The following is a 20,136-nucleotide window of genomic DNA, read 5'->3' on the forward strand; positions in this document are numbered from 1 at the left end:
GAACTTGTATTTTACGAGTGAATTTGAGTGTAATTTTTGCAATTGATTGACGTTTGTGAGCTCGTGTTTTAAAATAATGTTTTCTGAAACGAAAGGATTCAATATCACAAGAAATCGAAGCATTTGCGCTATTATTAGGTGAGTTTTTACCTAATTTTGACCTCTCAGAAACACTAAAACAATTGTAAAATCCGTCTGTAAGTACTTAGCTTGTACAATTCAATTCATTGTTCTTCAGAACAACACAAATAACAATTGAAAACTCAGACACTAAAAAAATTCACCATAGATCATTCATAATTGAAGTCAAAACTTGGTCATATGCAGGGAAACGGGCAATTCCCATTTCCTTGCAATCATTTTCTCAAGAATAGCTCCAAAACATGGGAGTCACGTGATCAAACTTACTGAGCATATTCATGATTCTTAGTCCATTGAAAGTGCAAAAATCTATCAGTCTCTTACCATTTGTATTCATTCCTTCTGTTCCATACATACCAGTTTGTCCAGTTACTGTCTTTATATGCTTATCTTACACCTGAGCATTCAAGTCTCCTGCTATTATCAATTTATCTTCTGGGTTTACTGCTTGTACTGCCCTCTGTAGTTACTCATAGAACTCTTCACTTTGTTCCTCTTTCCCCTCTTCTAGTGCATATGTATACTTACTCCAATTTTTGTAAGAAAGCCTTTTTTCAATCTCATCCTTGCTGATACAATTCTTTCATGGCATATGTTGAATGAGTCGATGTTTTCACGGTGTTTATTATATACAGGGTGCCCAGAAATATCGAGCACCCCTAAGAAAGTTTTTCATTAAAAATATAGGTTGGCAACATGAAATAGATGCATATGGTTGGTGGAATGTTATCTCTCCAGTCCAACAACCAATCATGTGCTATCATTATTATCATTCACAGTGACCAACCAAAGTACTTTAGTAGAAAACTTTCTTAGGGGTGCTTGATATTACTGGACACCCTGTATATGTAACATCACTCCTCCTATAGCTCTGGTTTTCTTGTGGACTCCGCTGTAAATAACAATGTAAGTAATTTCCAGATTTGATTGTTCCACTTCCTTTCTTCTTCATTTGAGACATCACGGTAAAGTCTATATATTTCTGCTGCTTAGAATTTCTTTTATTTCTGCTTCCTTTGCTGCATATCCTCTTACATTCCAGTTTCCAAATTTGTATTTTCTTTGGTTTGCGTGTGTTTTTATTTTAACCAAGGGTTACCCTCCACCTGAGATCCCATAGTTCCATCTGTTTCCTGATGTTTGCGGATTTTGTGTAAGGTTGATTTTCATCTGACTTTGTTACCAGCCATGCCAGATACAGTAAAACCTCGTTATAACGCTTTCAGTTATAACACTGATTTTGTTATAACGCTGATTTCCTCTGGTCCCTTGACAACCACATTTAAACCAATGTAACATTAATTGCAATATAATGCTAATGAGCGATTATAAATCGCGTTTTAACGCTCTAAAATTCTGGAAAAATTGCATTTTTCAAAATAATTTTAAAAACAAAAATCCATTTTTGCAACAAAAAAGCAAGACTATACAAAAATTTTGGCCGCATCAACAGTTTTTTTGCTACTTTGATTTTTTTTTAAATTTTAAAAAATTGTTGGCAAAATTTTGCCAAAAAAATCTGTTTTTTAGCTTTCAATAGTTTTAGTTCATGTACAAACAAGTAAGATTATTTTCGATTTTTGCCAAAAAAAGAAAGTTTTTCTAAAATCAAACTTTAATAGAAGTGTGATTAGGTGATTACAATTCTTACAAAAAAAAGACAGATATCTACAGTTTTTATAGAAGAGTAAGAGTTCTAAATTTTTTGTCTGCATAGAAAAGAAAACTGCAGTAAGATTTTTCATAATTTTGGTAAGCAACTGATTACTTTTTGGAAAATTTGGAACAAAAAAGCCAGGCTTTCAGAAAATTTTAAGCATAGAAAACAGTTTTGTAAAACTACACCTCAAAATCAAAGTAAAATTTCAGGTTTTCACGATAAAACGTTTCAACTTCCTTTTATTACGCTTTTTTTGTTTTAAAACGAGAGTTCGCAGTATTACACTCATCAGCGTTAAAACAAGACTTTTGCTTATGGCGCGTTTTGGCTTATAACGCTCTTTTTTTGGTCCCTTGAAGAGTGTTATAACGAGCTTTTACTGTAGGTATATCAAAATATTGCAAGATAATCAGCATTTTTAATCAAAACTTCTTTGAGCATTAAGTATTAAAAAAATAAATTTCGAAATTCCGTTGCTTTCTAGAATTTATTATAACTACCCCAAAAATTCACTCAATTTTGGGCTCAAAATTTCTCAAAAAGTGCTTAATTTAAATAAGGATGGAAATGTTTTACCATCGGCTATCTCTCAAAATATCTATCTATTTTGATGAGGTTGCAAATGATGCATTACACATTTTTTCAAAAATATAAGTAGAAAATCATGGTCCAATTTTGCACTGAAGATCTTCAAAATAGCTCAAAAAATGTTTCAGTGAAAATAACTGAAATGCTCCCAAAATTTTAATTCATTTTGATAGATTGCATCATAATTATGTTTTCAAAAATTTTGAAAACTATGACAATTTTGAACTTGAAGATTATATTTGAATTGCTCTGGAAATTTTTACCAAATTTTGCAAATTGTATAATTTTGTTCAAAAATTCCAAAAATTATGACCCAATTTTGAACTTGAAATTCTTCAAAATTTAAAAAAAAACATTTCCATTGAAATGTTTGTATTTCTTGCGAAATTTTAATCCATTTTGATGGGTGACAAGGTCCCTTATGAGTTATGAATTATTCTACAACAGTTTATTTTTACTCTAAATTGGACTTTTGGCACCCATAGCTCGCTGAAAGATAGGGAGAGGAAAGGCTTCGTTTGTGTGGTAGTTCGATTTAAAATATCACAAAAACAATCGTTGAAAATTACCAAAAGTTGGTGTAACATTGCATTTCGAGTAAAATCTCTCAAAAATGTTCAAAATACCCCCCTTCCGCCCAAAAAAGTCAAATATTTGGAAAAAATCATCAACTTTCATCAATACAGAATAAAATTCAAACAGTAAACTGTAAAAGTGAGAAAAATTTTACAAAAATTGCTGTAAACATTTTAAAAATTTGTTCAAATTACATGAAAACAATTGAAAACGACTAATAGTTGATAAAATATTTCAGAATTTTAGCAAAAAATGTTGTAGATTGGTGAAACTTCAAAAAATTATTCAAATTTTATAAAAATTATCAAGAATTATACTTAAATATTTTTTCATTATTTTTTTTTTATTTTATTTTTTTTAGAAATATCCTTATGATGAAACACAATGAAAAAAACGTTTATAAAATCACCAACATTTTGTCATCAATTTTATATCATTTCAGTAGGTAGCAATTTGCAACTTCATAAATGTCTTAGGAATGAACTCCCTGTTATTACTATGTACTCGTATTTTAATCGCCTAAAAGATCAATTTTGGCGATACTAGATAAATTTTAAATACTTTTTATACTTTAACGACTTTTACGACGCATAATGCAATTTCAACGATGCTCATAGTTCCTTTTCAATAAGCTACAATTTTCACTCGATTCACTTTAATTATGAATACAGACAGCTCTACTCCACTCAAGAGACATTTGTAATCCGCAGATTACAAATCCTTCCAAAGATTCCGAGTGCAAATCGATAAAATCCGCACGAAAATTAATTCAAAACATAGAATTTCACTCTTACATATTTAATACTTGGCATTTAAATCTAAACGTTTTAATTGAACATCAAAGCGAAATACAGATTCTACAATTTACAAACTTTAATATCTCTCCGCTTCTCTTTCGCATAAATAGGTACCTACGAGTACTCGTACCTACCTAGTACCTACTCTTCGTAGCTGATACACATTTTTTTTTTCATTCCGCCAATTTCATAAAACGTTCGCTAATTAAATTTCGCTTATGTAATGAAACACTCGACTGAACGTTTAATTATTTAAAAGGTTACCTACTCTTTAAACGTCGTCGAGTGCAAAAAAGGACAAAAAATTAGGTCCCACGGAGAGATTATAATTCCGCTCGAATTTACCGATACACCATTCTCTAAACGAATAATTTCAAAGGGAATAATTCATAATATCCGAGTAGATAGTTGGCGCTGCGAATACTATTTTAGATGGAGGTGATTTATTAACAGACGTATACTAAGTAGTAAAACGTTAGCTGCGAATCTTTCAATCAAATAGTAGATACATGTACCTGAACTTATATGCTTCGCGTACCTATAAGCAGGAAATTACGTATAAAGGTAAGTAATTGGATTAGAATTTTATGTAACTAAATCTAGCAATACGAAGTCTGAAAAGTTGTAAATCTTTCCAGGTAAAGTTTTTGGCTCGCGAACCAATATTTATTACTACACAATAAATACATATATTACGAGATAATTTTTTTCACTCTCGATTTTCAAAATATATCTTTTTTTGGTAATTTTGATTTACATACAAGGTCATCATGAAGACTCATTGATGTACCTGACTAATTCACTTACTCATCATATAATCCTCATTAAATTTAAAAAAAAAATTGTTTCGTCTCGTGTGAGCTCTCGATGAGATATTATCATTAATTTGTGATGTGAGAAATAAGAAGTTAATTATGTCACTGCCCAATGCATGTGGCAAGTGAAAAACCTTCGGTTACATTTTGACGCAAAAAACAGGTATGGTGCCAGTTAAAAAAAAAAACAAAAAAATTATCCAGATTGATTGCTAACACGTAGGTAGTTTGAATAAGTAAGTACCTACGTTTTTTTTCACACCATGGGATCGAAGAAGTTGAAAAAAATACTACTGTAACAAACGGATACCAAAATAATGATCGGATTTTTCACTTAAGGCATGGGAGATTTTGAATTCATCATAAATTGGTGAGGTATTTCTACGCAGAAAAACTTTGAGTTTCCCAGTTGTGAAGGAGGCTGAGTAAGAAATCCTCAGAGTAGGGTAATTTTGGAATCACGGAAGCAGTGCCCGGGTCAACCCCCAAAAAAAGTTGCAATTTGAGTTTCTAAAAATCTATCTGACCCCCCCCCCCTCCCAATGACAAAATTTTCATAATAATTTCGCTCAAATGATCCAGGGTGTCTAACAAAATTTCAATATGAAAAAGTAGGACTTGAGTAGGACTTTTAGCAGGACTTTCAACAGGTCATTTTTCGAGCACTTATGGAATTTTTTATTGGGGGGGGGGGGGGGGTCAAAATTTACATTAAAGTTTTCAGCCAAATTTTGTAAAAAAAATTTTGCTTTTTTGATGATTTCAAACACCTTATGATTTTATTTAAACAAGTAGATGCCAAAAATATAACTTTTTGCTCCAATTTTTCGTTTAATTTTCTTCTTATCAATTTTTAAAATTTGATGAATATCACATCATGTTCAATTAAAAGTATAAAACCAACTTTTTTAGTGTGATGAGTTATGTACTCGTACCTACAAAAAGTTTATTATTTTGCTTCAAAATTTTAAAATTTAAATGATGATTTTTTTTTGGAAAATTTAAATTGAAAAAAGAAAAGCAAACGAACCCGAGTGAAGCCAGGAAAAATCCCGAAAATTAGTATCTTGAAGGGTATGAAAACGATGTTTTCTTGTACGATATAATATGAAGAAGTTCATTATTTTTGTTTTAAAATTTTTAAAATCCAAATGATTATTTAAAAAAAAAAAAATCAAACTTAGAAAAGAAAAGCAAACAATCCTGAATGAAGCGAGGCCAAAAGCTTTAAAAAATTTAATCATGTTTTGAGGAGTAAAAATAAAAAGTTTCTTCACGAAGAGAGGAGTTTATTTTTCTGATTCAAACTTTGAACATTTCTTGAATTTGAACAAAAAGTTTTTTATGCAGGAAAAGAATATGCAAATAGCCCGAGCGAAGCGAGGGCAAAAGCTTTCAAAAATGTGTAATTCAAAATCTGAAAAAGTCGACAAATGAGCCTTTTCCTACATTTTTTCAAAATTTTGGAAAAGGGGGAAAAATTGAAAATTTGAAAAAGTCTTATTGAAAAAAAAGTAGGACTTTTGGATAAAATTGTTGAAAAGTAGGACTTTAATAGGACTAAAAGGACTTTTGAGAAAAAGTAGGACTTTAGTAGGACTAATAGGACCAGTAGGACCTGTTAGACACCCTGTGATCCAAATTCACTTTTTTTTGTTCAAGAATTTTCAAATACAAAATTTTTTGAGAATTTTATGAAAATGTTAGAACGAATTTAGAGTTGATATTTCCAAATTGAAGTTTTTTAAAGGTAAGAAAGTGGTATAAGATTTCAAAATTACCTAATGGGTAAGTGAAGTTTAGACATTTAAATCGAATCTTTTTAGGGTGAAGAACAGGCAGATAGACAAACCTTGAGATACTTAGCAGAGAAGGTCAGCGACCTTGAGAGGCCAGACAGGATACCGTAAGAGGCTAGACAGGTATGTCAGTGACCTAAAAAGGCAAAACAGACGGGTCAATGACCTTTAGAGGCTAGATAGATCAACCGACGACTTGAGGAAATTAGACAGGTAGGTCAGTGACCTTGAGAGGTTCAACAGGCAGACAGACAGACGACCTTGAGAGGCTGAACAGGTAGGTCAATAACTTTAAAACGCCAGACAGGAATACAGACGACCTTGAGCAGCTAGACAGACAGGTCAGTGACCTTGAAAGCCTTCACGGGTGGGCAGAAAGCTTTGAGAGGCCCAACAGATGACAGACAGGTCAATGACCTTAAGAAGGCCGACATAAGGTGTCTAACAAAACTTCCAGACAAAAAAATCTTGATTTTTTTTCATGACCTATTTTTCACATTTTTACAGCATAAACACCACTCACCCTTCACTCCCCCCCCAAAATTAAATAACTTGAAACTGCGAGGAAATTTTCATCAATTTGTAGGCAAGTAGGTATATCAGTTTTTTTATCTTTCTGATTTTTGAACAAATTTTTCATTTTTTATTTCATTTTACGTATGGGCTTTTTAAAAAAATGTTGTGTGTTTCAAGCAAAATTCATGACTTTTTATGACTTCCATAACCGTTAAAACACCCTGAGACAGGATGACAGACGACCTTGAGAAGCTAGACAGACGGGTCAGTGACCTTGGAGGGCCAATTAGGCAAACAGACAACCTTGGGAAGCCAGACAGGCACTCAGACCACCTCGAGAGGCCAGACAGACAGATAGACAACTATGAGAGGCTAGACTGGTTGTTCAGTGATCTTAAGAGGCAAGACAGACGGGGACGGACGACCTTGGAAAGCTAGACAGGTAGGTTAATGATCGTTATAGTGCATACATGCAGGTCATTGACTTTAAACCCACTTTTTTTCTCTTTTGAAAATTCCTTCTCCTTGAGAACCCATATTTCTTCTCCAAAAACGTATCTTGGGCTAATTTTTTTTTTTGTTTGTTGACTTTCAACTCAAAGTGAAGGTCTCCATTGAATTTGATTAAAATTCTTCAACGTTTTTTTTCCTCCCCTAATCATAATCTTCAGTTATATTTTCTCAATTTTTTTAATGCTTCAGCTAATTCTGTTATCTCCTCATGAAGCATTGGACATTTTGAAAAATTTGCTTGTGCCGAGAAATACATTTTTGGAAAATTCAGCAAAATTCACACGAAAATGAAAACGATTCATTAAAATTATCGAGTTACGCACAGCAAAACATTGCAGCTTATTACTTCATCTAGTGTAAAATCAATTTTTTAAAAAACCAAACTCCTGATTGGCTACAACTCCTAAACTACGAATGCATGCTGCAGCCAATCAGAAGTTCTACAGTACCTAATTATATTTGTTTTGCACCAGATTGATAAACCACCATATTTTGTCACAGCCTTGTCTGACACTACTTTAAAATTTTTCAAAACTCGTTGGAACGGTGATTCGCGACCTTTGACCTCATCTAAAAGCCTCTAGCTGATATCCAACATAGCAACGAATTCGGAGTTAAATCTAAAACAGTTGAGTGATAAACTGAACGTAATTTTTCTCAAGCTCATATAAAATATTCCACCCACTTCACACACGTTATCTCTAGGATCATTAGCATATCAATAAAAACTGGATTTTACAGATCAAAGGTTCATACTTTTGTTTACAGATATGAAGCAAGACCAAACTGTAGGCGCAGGCGTAGGCACAAGAGCACATTTGCATTTAGTCTTCAGTCGTGTTATCTTTTTTTTACGCGAGAAACACCTTTGGAGAAACTTGGTAAGTACCTTTTGAGTACCTAAGTTCAGGCTGTAGAGTTTTAACGAGTAAATTGCAAACATTTTTTTATTTCAACTTAAAATTTTGACAGTACACATGAAATTATGAATCCATTCTGAATTGCATGTTTCAACAGTGTAAAATTAGGTATATTCTATTAAAAATAGTAAAATAATGATGTCTATAGGGAAAAAGAGGTGAACATGCATTTCCTAATTTATTACTTATTAATAAAAATCTCAAATAGGCTGACAAAATTGCAGTCAAATTATCAGAGTTTATTTTATAATTGAATAAAATATTCATTGCAGAAATTCTTAAAAATGGAAGAAGACAACGCATCTGGAAAAGCTGCACCGATAGCCCACTCATATTATCAAAATATTGACGAATACGACGAACATGAGCAGAAAACTGGAGCTTCAACGCCATCAACATTATCTCAGAAATCTCTCTCGACGGTAAGTCTTGAGGAAGAGACAGGACTATTAAAAAAATCACAATCGGTCAAAGGTAGATTCCATTTCGATGGACTCGGACACATGAGTTACACACCTGCTCAACCTGCTGCTGATATTATTACGGAGACACAGCTTCCAACATATCGCAATTACGGCACGACTACGCATCATCCAAGAAATGCTACTTTAATCCAGGTAACAAAACTCCTGAATTTTTATCGCAAGTGGAGAAATTTCTTATATTAAACCTAGTTCTTTTCAAAAAGTATTTTTGTGATTTATAGAATAATACTTCCGGAGACTATCAAGTTGACAGTAGTTCATACCGTAGTATGAAATGTATGGCCGGAATGTTACTGTTTACATTGTTCTTTATTGATGCTAAGCTATTGATAACCAAGATCAATCGCTTTACTTCAGAAAAAACTGATTTTTCGCATTCGGAATCCCGACTTGATATTATGATTCTCATTTTAATCATCATTCTGCAGGTATATTTTGTCTTTTGTACACGAATTTATAGTCCTATACTCGTAATTAAACGTAGATGCAATAATAAATTTACTCATTTTATGTTTAGATTGCGGTCGGAATGATTATGGTTCTCACTTCTCCGTACGTTAGAAGCGGTAAAAACGAAAGAAAAATACGTCGACAAGAATCAAATGATGAATTTGTCTCGATGAGCGTTTTCTTTATAGCTGCTTTGAACATCGCTTTGGTATCAATGAGTTCCGTTTGAAATATTAATTAAAATGGATTCAAGATTGATATTTTTACCTAACAACATATTTTTACCTAAAAATATATTTTTTCAATTAATTCTCTTTTCCATAACGAAATTCAAAACGAATATTTTTACTTGCTCGAAACATATTTTTTGTTCTACAGAAATTGCGAATTATTCTGGAAAGTGCATAAGTAATTGAACTCTTTTCAGCGGTATTCTCGTCAACTCTTCGTTAGACCGAAAATTTTATGGGACATTATTTCACTCTTCACAACTTTGTTACTACCTAACTAATTTTTTCTTAAAACCCTTATTTCATATTATAAAATACCAAAAACGTTTTTCACCAAAGTGGCATTTTACAATTTTGAAAAATGTGCTCACGGACTTTTCTAAGAAGATACTTTTGAAAAACATTTTCAGAAATGAGCCTCAATAGTTTCTATAACAAACCTACTTATATAATGTTCAAAAAATTTCAATTAAGTACATATAGGAATTTTAGAGAAAAATTGCAGTTTCACCCTGTCTGAAAGGGTTTGGGATGAAGTAGCGATTTAAAAATTTTATCACAAAAATTTTGGAACATAAAAAAGATTAACCTTTACAAGTCAATTTCAAAATCTGCGTTCAGGATCATGGATCATCTGCTACTTACAATTTTCATGTTTTTGTCATTTTACATGAAAAACAAGCATTTTACAAAAGAATTTATAAAAAGAAAAATTGCACAAAATGAAATTTCCTATTTTCAATTTTCCATTCATAAAATTTCCTACACAATCAACGATTCACAAAAACGCAACTGAAAAGCCTAAATTCTAAAATCCAGAGAAAATTGTAAACAAAATCCAAAAATCAACTGCACCAGCAAAAATCCCTGACGTTGTCGCTTCCAAATCTAATTGTAAGTGAAGACTGACCTTCAAAAAGTTCTCTCATTTCTCATTATTGTGATAAATGAAGACCAAATTCCGAGAAAATAGCATTAAAAAAAAGAACCCAAATCCAAAAAAAGTCTAGGAAATGCAAAATACTCTCCAAAAAAAGCAGTACATCATTTCTCCGACATTCCGGCAACAAAATGGAGGCCGCCTACAGAGCAATTTTTGAAAAATCTCGTAGGAACTTGAAAATATGGAAAATTAAATGCAAAAATTGCATTTTTCGATCCGGTCAGAGATGGGGGAAGGGAACTGAGAAATGAAATTAAGCGTAAGTAGTAAGTACTTACTTACACTTCAAAATCAATTTTCACAAAATTAACAAAAGTCTCTGATAGGTAAATTGAAATTTCAAGGTCCAAGAGGCAAATCATCTCGCTTACAGGGCATTTTCCTAACCAGTCAACTCCGTTTGAACTGAGCCTTGGATCACTAAAATATGTAGAATGTGATCCAGATCCCATGAGATGGTCGGGGGGCCCGCATATGAATCTATTGCCCCCTCCCGCCGATCCTCCGGGACAACTTATTCCTTAAAGGGGGCGTCCTAAGGAACATTTCCAGCCCTTGTCCTCAAAAAAAAGAGGCCCTATTGACAGATCAGCTGAAATCGCAGATTTTGCCTTCCAACATAAGAGTTGCGCAACATTTTTTGGACCGTACAAAGGTACATCAAAAGAGCAGGCAAAAATTTATCACCTGTCAACATTTCAAGTGCTAAAGTGCGTTTTTCGATTTTTGGTGAATTTTTGAAAATCAAATTCAGGCCAAAAATGAGGGAAAAAATCAAAATTTTACCAAATTGACTGAGAAAGCTGAAATTTGGGATATACCCTATTTTCGACCTGCCAAATCGATTGGAAACAGTTTCAAACCGTTTTGAGCAGTTTTGGAGCTTCCAGCAGATTTTTGAAACTTGAAATTCTTACAAAATTTCATTAAATGGAGTTGGAAAGCCGAAATTCATTCTGCAAACTGATTTCAATACTCTACGAAGTCGACTGCAGGTGGATTTCAAGTCGTTTTGGAGTCTCCAGCAACTTCTTGAAAATTACTGGAGCCTCCAGTAGATTTCTGAAACTTGACATTTTCATAAAATTTCATCAAATGGAGATGAAAAGTCGAAATTTTACTCAGCACTCCCATTTCAGCACTTTCTGAAAACGACTTCAGGTGGGTTCAAGTCATTTTGGAGCCTCCAGCGAATTTAGGAATATTCCTAGAATCACCAGCAGATAGCAGATTTTTGAAACTTGATATTTCAACGGCGGTGGAGGGGGTGAAATAGATCCTTATGCGAGTCCCCCGACTAAGAACCAAATTTTGAGCTGACGAATTTTTTTTTTCAATTTTTGAAAATAGTGGAAATAGCCTACTGGTAAGTACATTAATTTATAAAAAAGTAAAAATGAAATAAAAAGTTGAAAATTCACATCCCAAAGTCACCCTCCTTCCACCTCGAGACTCAATACCACCATTTTTGAGCGGATCTGAAGCCCTCAGCAAAAGTTCTGGAACGATTTTAAATGACTGGAGAAAAGTCAATTTAATTGTTGCTGGAGGCTCCAGATTGGAACGAAAATGGTCGCAATCGATTCGGAGGGTCCATTTCAGAATATGAACCCATTTTAAGATTCATTCAACATTTGTGTATTTTTAGTGTGCGTAGCACACTATTGGTTTCGCTTTGAGAAATTGAAATTTCAATTACAATGAATGTTCTCTTAAGCTATACAACCGTTTTTTGTACCTATTGGACACCATTTGAGAATCATTAAGGCGGAGGGAATAGATTAATTTCCATTCAATTCGGATGGGTAATTGCTGAGTAATTGCAATTTTAGTTCATTATTTTAATGCATTAAATCCTAAAAAAGGGAAAAGGGGACTTGTAGAACACCTGCCACTCATTGTACCCTGCTATACCCCCAGTCTATTCCATCACCAGCTGTGTTTCATTGTACCCTGTTACACCCCCGGTCTGTTAGCTGTAAATTCCAAGTGGGAGTGGTTTGGTGGGGCGTTTACCAAACAAATACATATATTATTTTAATGCCCTAACCCTCGTAGTGAATTCATGGCTGAGTGGATAGGGCATGTAGGTAGGAATAGGAAATTTAGGGACCCAGGTTCGAATCCCCGTGAGGTAAGTAGGTAGGTGAAAGATTTTTCGTTGGAAAATTGGATAGGTAAATGCTTTGGAGTTACCTATGTAGTACATGATAATGGGGCATAAATAATGCTGAAATTGGGTTATGAAATATGATATCATTTGCTAACTAAAAATTCATTTCATTAATTTTTTGTCTACCTATAGCCATAAGTAGGGCTAGGATTTATATGCGCTAAAAAATCGATTATATGCGCCTTAAAAATGTGCTAAAAATGATGAAAATATGCGAATATATGCGCTAAAATGACAAAATATGCGAATATATGCGCTATAAAAGTGCAGCATGTTGCATATCAAAATGAAGGTATTTTCAATCTGGAGCTGAAATTGCAGTGTATAAACAGAAAAAATACACCCATTCAGATTTATTTCATAAAATAGCATTTTATTTTTACAAAAGGAAGAATTATACATTGGAATAACATCCGATTGTCAAATGCTGTTCAAGATTGTGAATCACAACCGATTTCCAGTTGTCTCTGAGCACAAATAAAAATAAAACCATGGTTTCAATTTTTAAAAAGTTTTTTTTTTTTATTTAAAAAATTATATTTTTTTCTAAATTTTGCGTTTTTTGAATCAATTTTTGTGATTTTTTCCGAAATATGCGCTATCGACTCAAAATATGCGATAAATATGCGCTAAAAGAGCATTTTTTGACGAAAATATGCGAATATATGCATTTATACCCAAAATATGCGGAAATATGCGCTAAAAAATTTCACCATTTGTCTCAGAAATGTATGAATCGCAAAAGAAACAGTGATATGCGCTAATTAGTATAGCCAAAACAGATATGCGTTTGCATATAAATCCTAGCCCTAACGATTACAGTAAAAATTATTGAATGGGATCTGGTACTTAACCAGTATTTAGTTAAATTTTTTTGTAAAAATTACCCATTTTTTTCCTGTAATTTAGAGGCAATGCAAATTCTTGACATATTTTATAAGATTTAATTCTTAATTTAGAATAAAAAGCAAGTTCTGAAAATTGGTTTGAAAATTTATAAATTTGAAGACAATGGAAATTCTAAAAAAAATAATATGAAAATTTGTATTTAGAGACGCTGAGAATTCCAAAAATTGATTAAAAGTTCTGTAAGTTGCAGATAATGTGAACTTGAAAATTATATTATGAAATAAGTATTGTAATATTTATGAAGAAGATGAGAATTCTGAAAAATTGGAGGCAATGTGAATTCCAAAAATTGAGTAAACGTTTTAAAATTTGTGGACAATATGAACTTGAAAATTGAATTTGAAATTTTTTAATTTAAAGACAATAAGAATTCTGAAAAATTATTCAAAATTTGACTATTTAGAGGCAATGTGAATTCTAAAAATTGATTGCAAATTTCCTAACTCAGCAGCAATGCAAAATTTTGAAAATTTATTGAAAACTTTATGAAATTGTAGCGATGGGGAATTTGGGAAATTGATTTGAAATTTTGTAAATTTTAAAACAATGCAAACTATGAAAAACAACTAGAAATTTCTTAATTTAGAAGCAATACAAGCTTATAAATTATTCTGAAATACCTATTGTAATTTGGAAAATATGAAAACACTGAAAATAATTATTATTTTGAAGCAGTGAGAGTTTCAAAAATTCTCATCACTGTGACATGGTTGATTCACTTATGCACTACCTAGATGTAATAACGGTTATAGCTGTAGAAAAGGCAGCTAGCTACGCACACTTTGCAGCTAAGCTTTGCTTAGCTGTCTAGTTGTTTTTGAAACTGCAAAAAAATCGAAATTTTGAACTTATGCCACACACAGAGATGGGCAGGGAAAAAGAGAAATTAAATATTAATTTAAGAATGTTTTTGCTAAATTGACCGTTTAAAAATTTTTAAAAAATTTGATACCTAACCTTATTTGTAAAAAAATACACTTTTAAATTCATTGACTGGAATTTGCGAATCGCCAGCTTTAATTGATTCGGAATGTCGAAATTATAACAGGATTAAATTTTCTACTGCTGAAGTTAGTAACAATGCTCCCTGGAGCTATTTGAAATCGCTGGAGAAAAGTCATCAACATTTACTGAAGACTCAGATTGACGCGAAAATAGTGATAATCGACTCGAGGGGTCGACTTCATATTATAAACCGATGTTCAGATTCATTCCAACCTATTTTGTTCAAACCTGTACAAAAATTCGAAATTTGGAACCAATAGGTAGGTACTGCTAAAAGAAAGTGTGGAAGGGCAGAGCGAAAGGTTAAATACTCATACTGATACTTATGTTGATTTAAAGTAATTTTACAACATTATTTTGCTCGTCTCCTTAATACTTCAAAAATAATAAAATTTCGACCCTCCCTGTTATTCATCCCCTTCCCCCGTCGATTCCGACAACGTGACCGTGAATTCGTCCAAAAACATGCATCTTCGGTACTACAAACACAGAGTCCACTGGGAATCAAAAGATAACCAATTTTTTCCAACTTCGGAAAAGTTTTTAACAATATGTAAATTCACTCAAGCAGGGCTATAAATGTTCTCGAAAACTGAATTTTTTTCAGACCATATTAATAACGTCGAAATACGAACATCGGTACTCGTAGTCTCGTACGTTCTAGATGACATTTCTTTTAAAAGGTTATGCTCTATTTTTTTTCCTGCCAATACCTCGATCGACTCGAGTATTAACATTACTGCATAGAACGACAAACCTACGAGTACCTATGTATTCATATTCGATATAGTCGTCTGGCACCGAAGGAAATCAACTTTCAAAATTCGCTATTTCCTGATTATCAAACGTTGTTCGTCTTCTTTACGAATGGCCCCTTAGGCGCACTTTGCAGACTGCGCGCGATAAATCTCATGTAGGTACTCGTAAGTGGAAAAGTTATCGCTTTAAATAGGCGACACTGATGAGACGACCGTACTGTATGTTTCATAAATTCTAGAAGTGAACTTGTAGTAATATAAGTATAGTACACAACGCCTACGGAGTAACGATAAAACGTGCGCAAGTCGTGCGTAAGTTCGATATCATCGTGGAACGAAAATTCAAAACCACGTCCTACCATTGCCGCATCTCACACAATATTAACCGCAAATCACTTTTAATTTCTCCTCATCGTTGTATTAATTACGGTCATAGACTCTCAGTACATGAGGCTATTTTAAAATATTCATTCGTCAAAGACATTATTCCGATGCTATGTCGTTTGTCAGTGAAAAAAAACCTCGTAAATTAGACGAATTAAAATCAAAATTTTTCATTCCAATGTAGCCAGTTTTTTGAATCCCTTTGAATTCGATATCTCTCGCGTCAGATTGATTTTCGCAGCCAGCCTAAAATATACCTTTGAGATAGATCCGCCAGTAATTAGTCCATAATTACACTTTGAACTTTCTGAAAGCAACACCTCATCATTGATGAAAATCAATCGGTAAATTGGTCGTTGAAATCTACAAGGGTCAGCCTGCTCCATCGTCTATATTAAGTTACTCCTTATATAGCGGTAGGCCACAATTCGATAAAGTATTCTGTCTTTGATGCAGGCTATTTGAAAATCACTCGGGTATCGTTATCGACTCCTTTTTCATCGTAGGTACCTATATTCCCGCTGTTTGAACTCGAATTGATCCTAATACCATAAATAACATCTTGATTGCCATCTTGATCGAGGGTTCGTGGCCTCTCCAAGGACGTAATAATATCTCGTAAAAATACGCCAATTCAGACAGGTGCCCACGAGCATAAGCAGACCCGGACCGTCGCTCGTTTTATACGAGTACGATGATTTCATATACTGGAAAACATCTCAGCTGTGGTAACCGTACTATACCAGTGCGCATTGATTTACTACACAGTGGCTCGTCTATGGAAATGGAAACCCTGCTGTTGCTGGAAAACAACAAGATGCGAAAGGAAAGGTTCACCCCCGGTCCATATTTACTTCTTCCTCGACTCGCGTACGTTTCATTCTGGTCACTGAGCTTTTCAAAGGTCATTCTGTCTCGTTGCTGCTTATTTCATACAGAGAGTTAATGAGAAAGGTGGAGTACCAGCGTAAATTATTTTTAACCGTTTTGAAAAGTAATCTGTTTCGGTGTATGTTTTTGCGTTTGAAAGTAATTTTTCCTCATTTAAAATTTCTATGGTGGTGAAAGAAAAAAATGTTTAGAGGACTTTACACATGATACGTGTATACAAAAGGTGTCTTAAAACTGTAGTTGGTTGACCTGGTATGTACCCTTGATACCTTTTAGTGAAAAAAAAATCTCAAAAAATGCTCACAGTTTGATTCTTTTCCTCGTGAATGAAATTTTACAAAAGCTCGTTACTCAAAAACGAACCAAAAGAGACCTATCCAGTATCCACAAACATTCTACTGCAATTAATGATGATTAAAAAAAAAAAAAAAAAAAGGAAATATATTCCACCTAATTTAAAATTCCACTTCCTTTTTCCCACCTTTAAAAAAAAATTCATCAATTTTTATCATCACTCAAAAATTCACCGTCACCAAACACAGAATCAAATTAACCCATTTTCTACGAGAAAAAAATTTCTATTTTCTATAACAATACAGGGCCATATACCTACTGTCATCTCATGAAACAAAAACACTTCCATTATTTTTACTCCGACGGGGAAAAAAAAGAAACAGAAGGAACAAGGAACCAAGCAGAATAGCGACAAAATAGCCCACGACACAATTTTTCCGGTTACCCAAAACCTTATCTTCGTTCTTCAGATACACTTCAGTCTCCACAATATTTTCTCTTCTCTCGTGAAGAAAAAAAAACGAGGAAAAAAATTCAACCAGCCTTCGAAACATATTCGGGATTCATGACCTGTTAAATGGAGGAATTGACCTTTCGATGGGTAAAAAAAGGGGGAATATGACGTCATTTTCGATCATGCGTTTAGCCAAAACTACTCCTACATAATTTTTTTTTTCATAAACGTGTAACCGCTTAAAAACCTTACGCGACGTATAAAATAACACCGCAACGTTCGAAGAAAAAGACAGTATCGCTATGAAAATAAACACGCTACATTTTTTCTACGTGGAAATTTTTTTCTCGGAATATGTTTTTTGAGAAAATAAAATTAGTGGGTGAAGAATACATATAGACGAGGTTATGTGACAGGTTGTCTTTAAAGTTCCAAAAATAAAATTTAGTAGTTTTTAGTTTTTTTTACCTTCTGTTTTGGACTATAGGTAGGTGTTTAAATTGGAATCCCACCCCTCCTCCGTAAATTTGTCTTTCAAATACCTTCTAATCGCATAGGCATCAAAATGTAAAATTGCGGGGGGAAAAGGAAAACCTATAATTTAAAAAAAGAATGAAATGTTCCGGATCTATCTCCCTTCTCCTTTCCTAGGAAAATATAAAAAATCAAACATTATTTAAACATTTACAAAATTCTAACTTATTTTTCTTCCATTTAGGTACCCAGGGGAAATGATAAACAAAAGTAACTCCAAATTTGAATTTATATTACCACACAAGGGAATGTTTTGAATTGGATGGGACCACCCGAGTTGAACACGACCAAGCTAGATCGAAACAGCATGTGCTAAAACCCTCGCATACAAAATTTCAAGACCTTTGATTCAGTTTTGGTTTTTGACAGATTTTTGAAAACTTGAAAAAATACAAAAAAGCTGTTTTAAGGGCGATTTTCAAACATTTTCGTGAAGTATAAATTTTTTGAACAAAGTGAATCAATGTGAATGATTCCTTCCAACTCTTATACATCAACAACTACTAATTTTGAGCTATTCTGGAGGCTCCAGCGATTTTTCAATTTTCTTCAGAAATTTCAAATCGCTCCTGAATGGACAAAAATTAACTTCAGCACCTAATAACTTTGATCGACACTAATTAGACACCTTTTTGGCAATTTTGTGTCCAGTTCAAAAGTGAATTTTTGATCGATTCAATTTTTTACCCAAATTCCAGAAAATATATGGAAAAATCAAATTTTCAAAGAAAGGTATAACGAGCGATTTTTCCGGCAAAATATCGTCCGATGGGTCTACACGATCACGCTACCTTAAAAACAATCACAGTCTGACATTTTTGAAGTACTAATTTTTTTCTCAACTGTTCCTGGAATTTACAAATTTTGGACGAAAATTCACTTTTGAACTGGCAGTCCAGGAATTTCGTGAAAACCATCTAAAATGGTCGAGAGGGTGCCCATGCCCACCTACCAAATCAATACCCACCAAAGTTTCAATTGACACCAAAGTCAACGCTCGTAAATACTTAATTTCTCCTCTTCCCTCAAAATGTAACTTTACTAACCAAAAAAGTATGAAAAAAATAACCAAAAAGTGGTCAAAACACTTACAAAACGCAAACAAAACATTCTAATGCAGAAAAAGTAACCAGAAAAAACACAAGTTAGTATCAATTGAAGTTAATGTACGAAGGGAAGTAAGTCCAAAAAAAATTACGAAAAAAAAACATTCCAATTAAAATTAATTTGATGATGAAATTTTTCGATTGAGACTTCGGCAATTTTAGCAGAAATCAGGACTATTTGGCAATTATTGGCAAAAAAGCGAGACTTTGGGTAAGTTTTGGTAAAAAAGATAAACCTTTTGGCATTTTTTTCAAAAATGCGAAAATTTTCCGCAAAAAATGAGACTTAACGCACGACAATTTTGACTTTGGCTGAACCCGAAACTCTTAAACAATTTTTAGAAAAAAAGGGAGTACGACTTTTACTTATGTAAGTTTTTGCAAGAAAAACGAAACTTTTAGGCAGCTTTTGTCGAAAAATTGAAAATTCTTGAAATTTTTGTCAAGAAACGAGGCTTTTGCAATTTTTTATTTAACAAAATCGAGACTTGAACAATAATGCTGCATACTGAAATAGTACAGTCATTTTAAATTTTTTATTCGGACTAAATCCTACAAAAGGTTTTTTTGCGGGATACTGTAGTGGAAGGGGTCCTATTTAACATACTAAAAGTCCCACCCCGTACCCCACGTGCGTCGCGTGCTAGAGCGTGAAAAGTGTCCCGCCGCGGCGTTTTTTGCGATTTTCTCGCGAGGGTTTGATTTTACGTCGAAAATGGCTTTATTTTTGTGTTCTACGTCAAATTTCCGATCTATTGATATATCAACTGCCCTTCTACCCCCAAGGGGGGTGGGACCAGAACCATTCAAATGAGAGGGGTTTTCTAAAAAAAACAAAAAAGCTATCGGCGCATATGGGGGATGAAATGGTCCCGGAGAGTGTTCGAGTTGATACCAGCATGGAAGGTGGGTACCATCGAGAAACTTCCGCGTGAAAAATTTCAGATCCACGCCCCCTCCCCTTTTTGGGGAGCCCCCCTTTTCTGTAATTTCAATAACACTTTTCTCAGCCCCATTTCGACCGATTTTGAAAATTTTTCAGTATGTTATGTATATCCTTAGTAAGTATCCCCACAAAAATTTTCAACCACCTCCCCTCATATTTACCCCTCAAAATGGCGTTTTTTTATATTTTTTATGCCTATTAACAATCAATATTGCGAGGTAAAATTTTGGAAACACGTTTTTTGGATGT

General features: G+C 33.5%; 1 protein-coding gene and 1 long non-coding RNA gene across 2 annotated transcripts in view; one reads left to right on the forward strand and one right to left on the reverse strand.

Moving 5' to 3' along the window:
- Positions 1-20,136, reverse strand: part of LOC135834780 (uncharacterized) — a 42,232-nt gene that overhangs the window by 8,511 nt on the left and 13,585 nt on the right. The window lies entirely within an intron of this gene.
- LOC135833630 (uncharacterized) lies at positions 8,060-9,571 on the forward strand. The gene is made up of 4 exons (XM_065347400.1): positions 8,060-8,286; positions 8,598-8,942; positions 9,032-9,238; positions 9,328-9,571. Exons 1-4 carry the CDS (start codon positions 8,176-8,178, stop codon positions 9,487-9,489), a joined length of 825 nt encoding a protein of 274 aa, XP_065203472.1. The 5' UTR covers positions 8,060-8,175; the 3' UTR covers positions 9,490-9,571.

This window comes from Planococcus citri, chromosome 2, assembly GCF_950023065.1.
Source record: "Planococcus citri chromosome 2, ihPlaCitr1.1, whole genome shotgun sequence".
Classification (NCBI taxonomy): Eukaryota; Metazoa; Arthropoda; class Insecta; order Hemiptera; family Pseudococcidae; genus Planococcus; species Planococcus citri.

What these genes read in the sequence shown, in the direction of transcription:
- LOC135833630 (XM_065347400.1), top strand. Translation starts at nt 8,176, where the DNA reads ATGAAGCAAGACCAAACTGTAGGCGCAGGCGTAGGCACAAGAGCACAT. An exon ending in GAAATGCTACTTTAATCCAG is followed by an intron (nt 8,943 to 9,031) that starts GTAACAAAACTC and finishes TGTGATTTATAG; the next exon opens with AATAATACTTCCGGAGACTA. An exon ending in TTTTAATCATCATTCTGCAG is followed by an intron (nt 9,239 to 9,327) that starts GTATATTTTGTC and finishes TTTTATGTTTAG; the next exon opens with ATTGCGGTCGGAATGATTAT.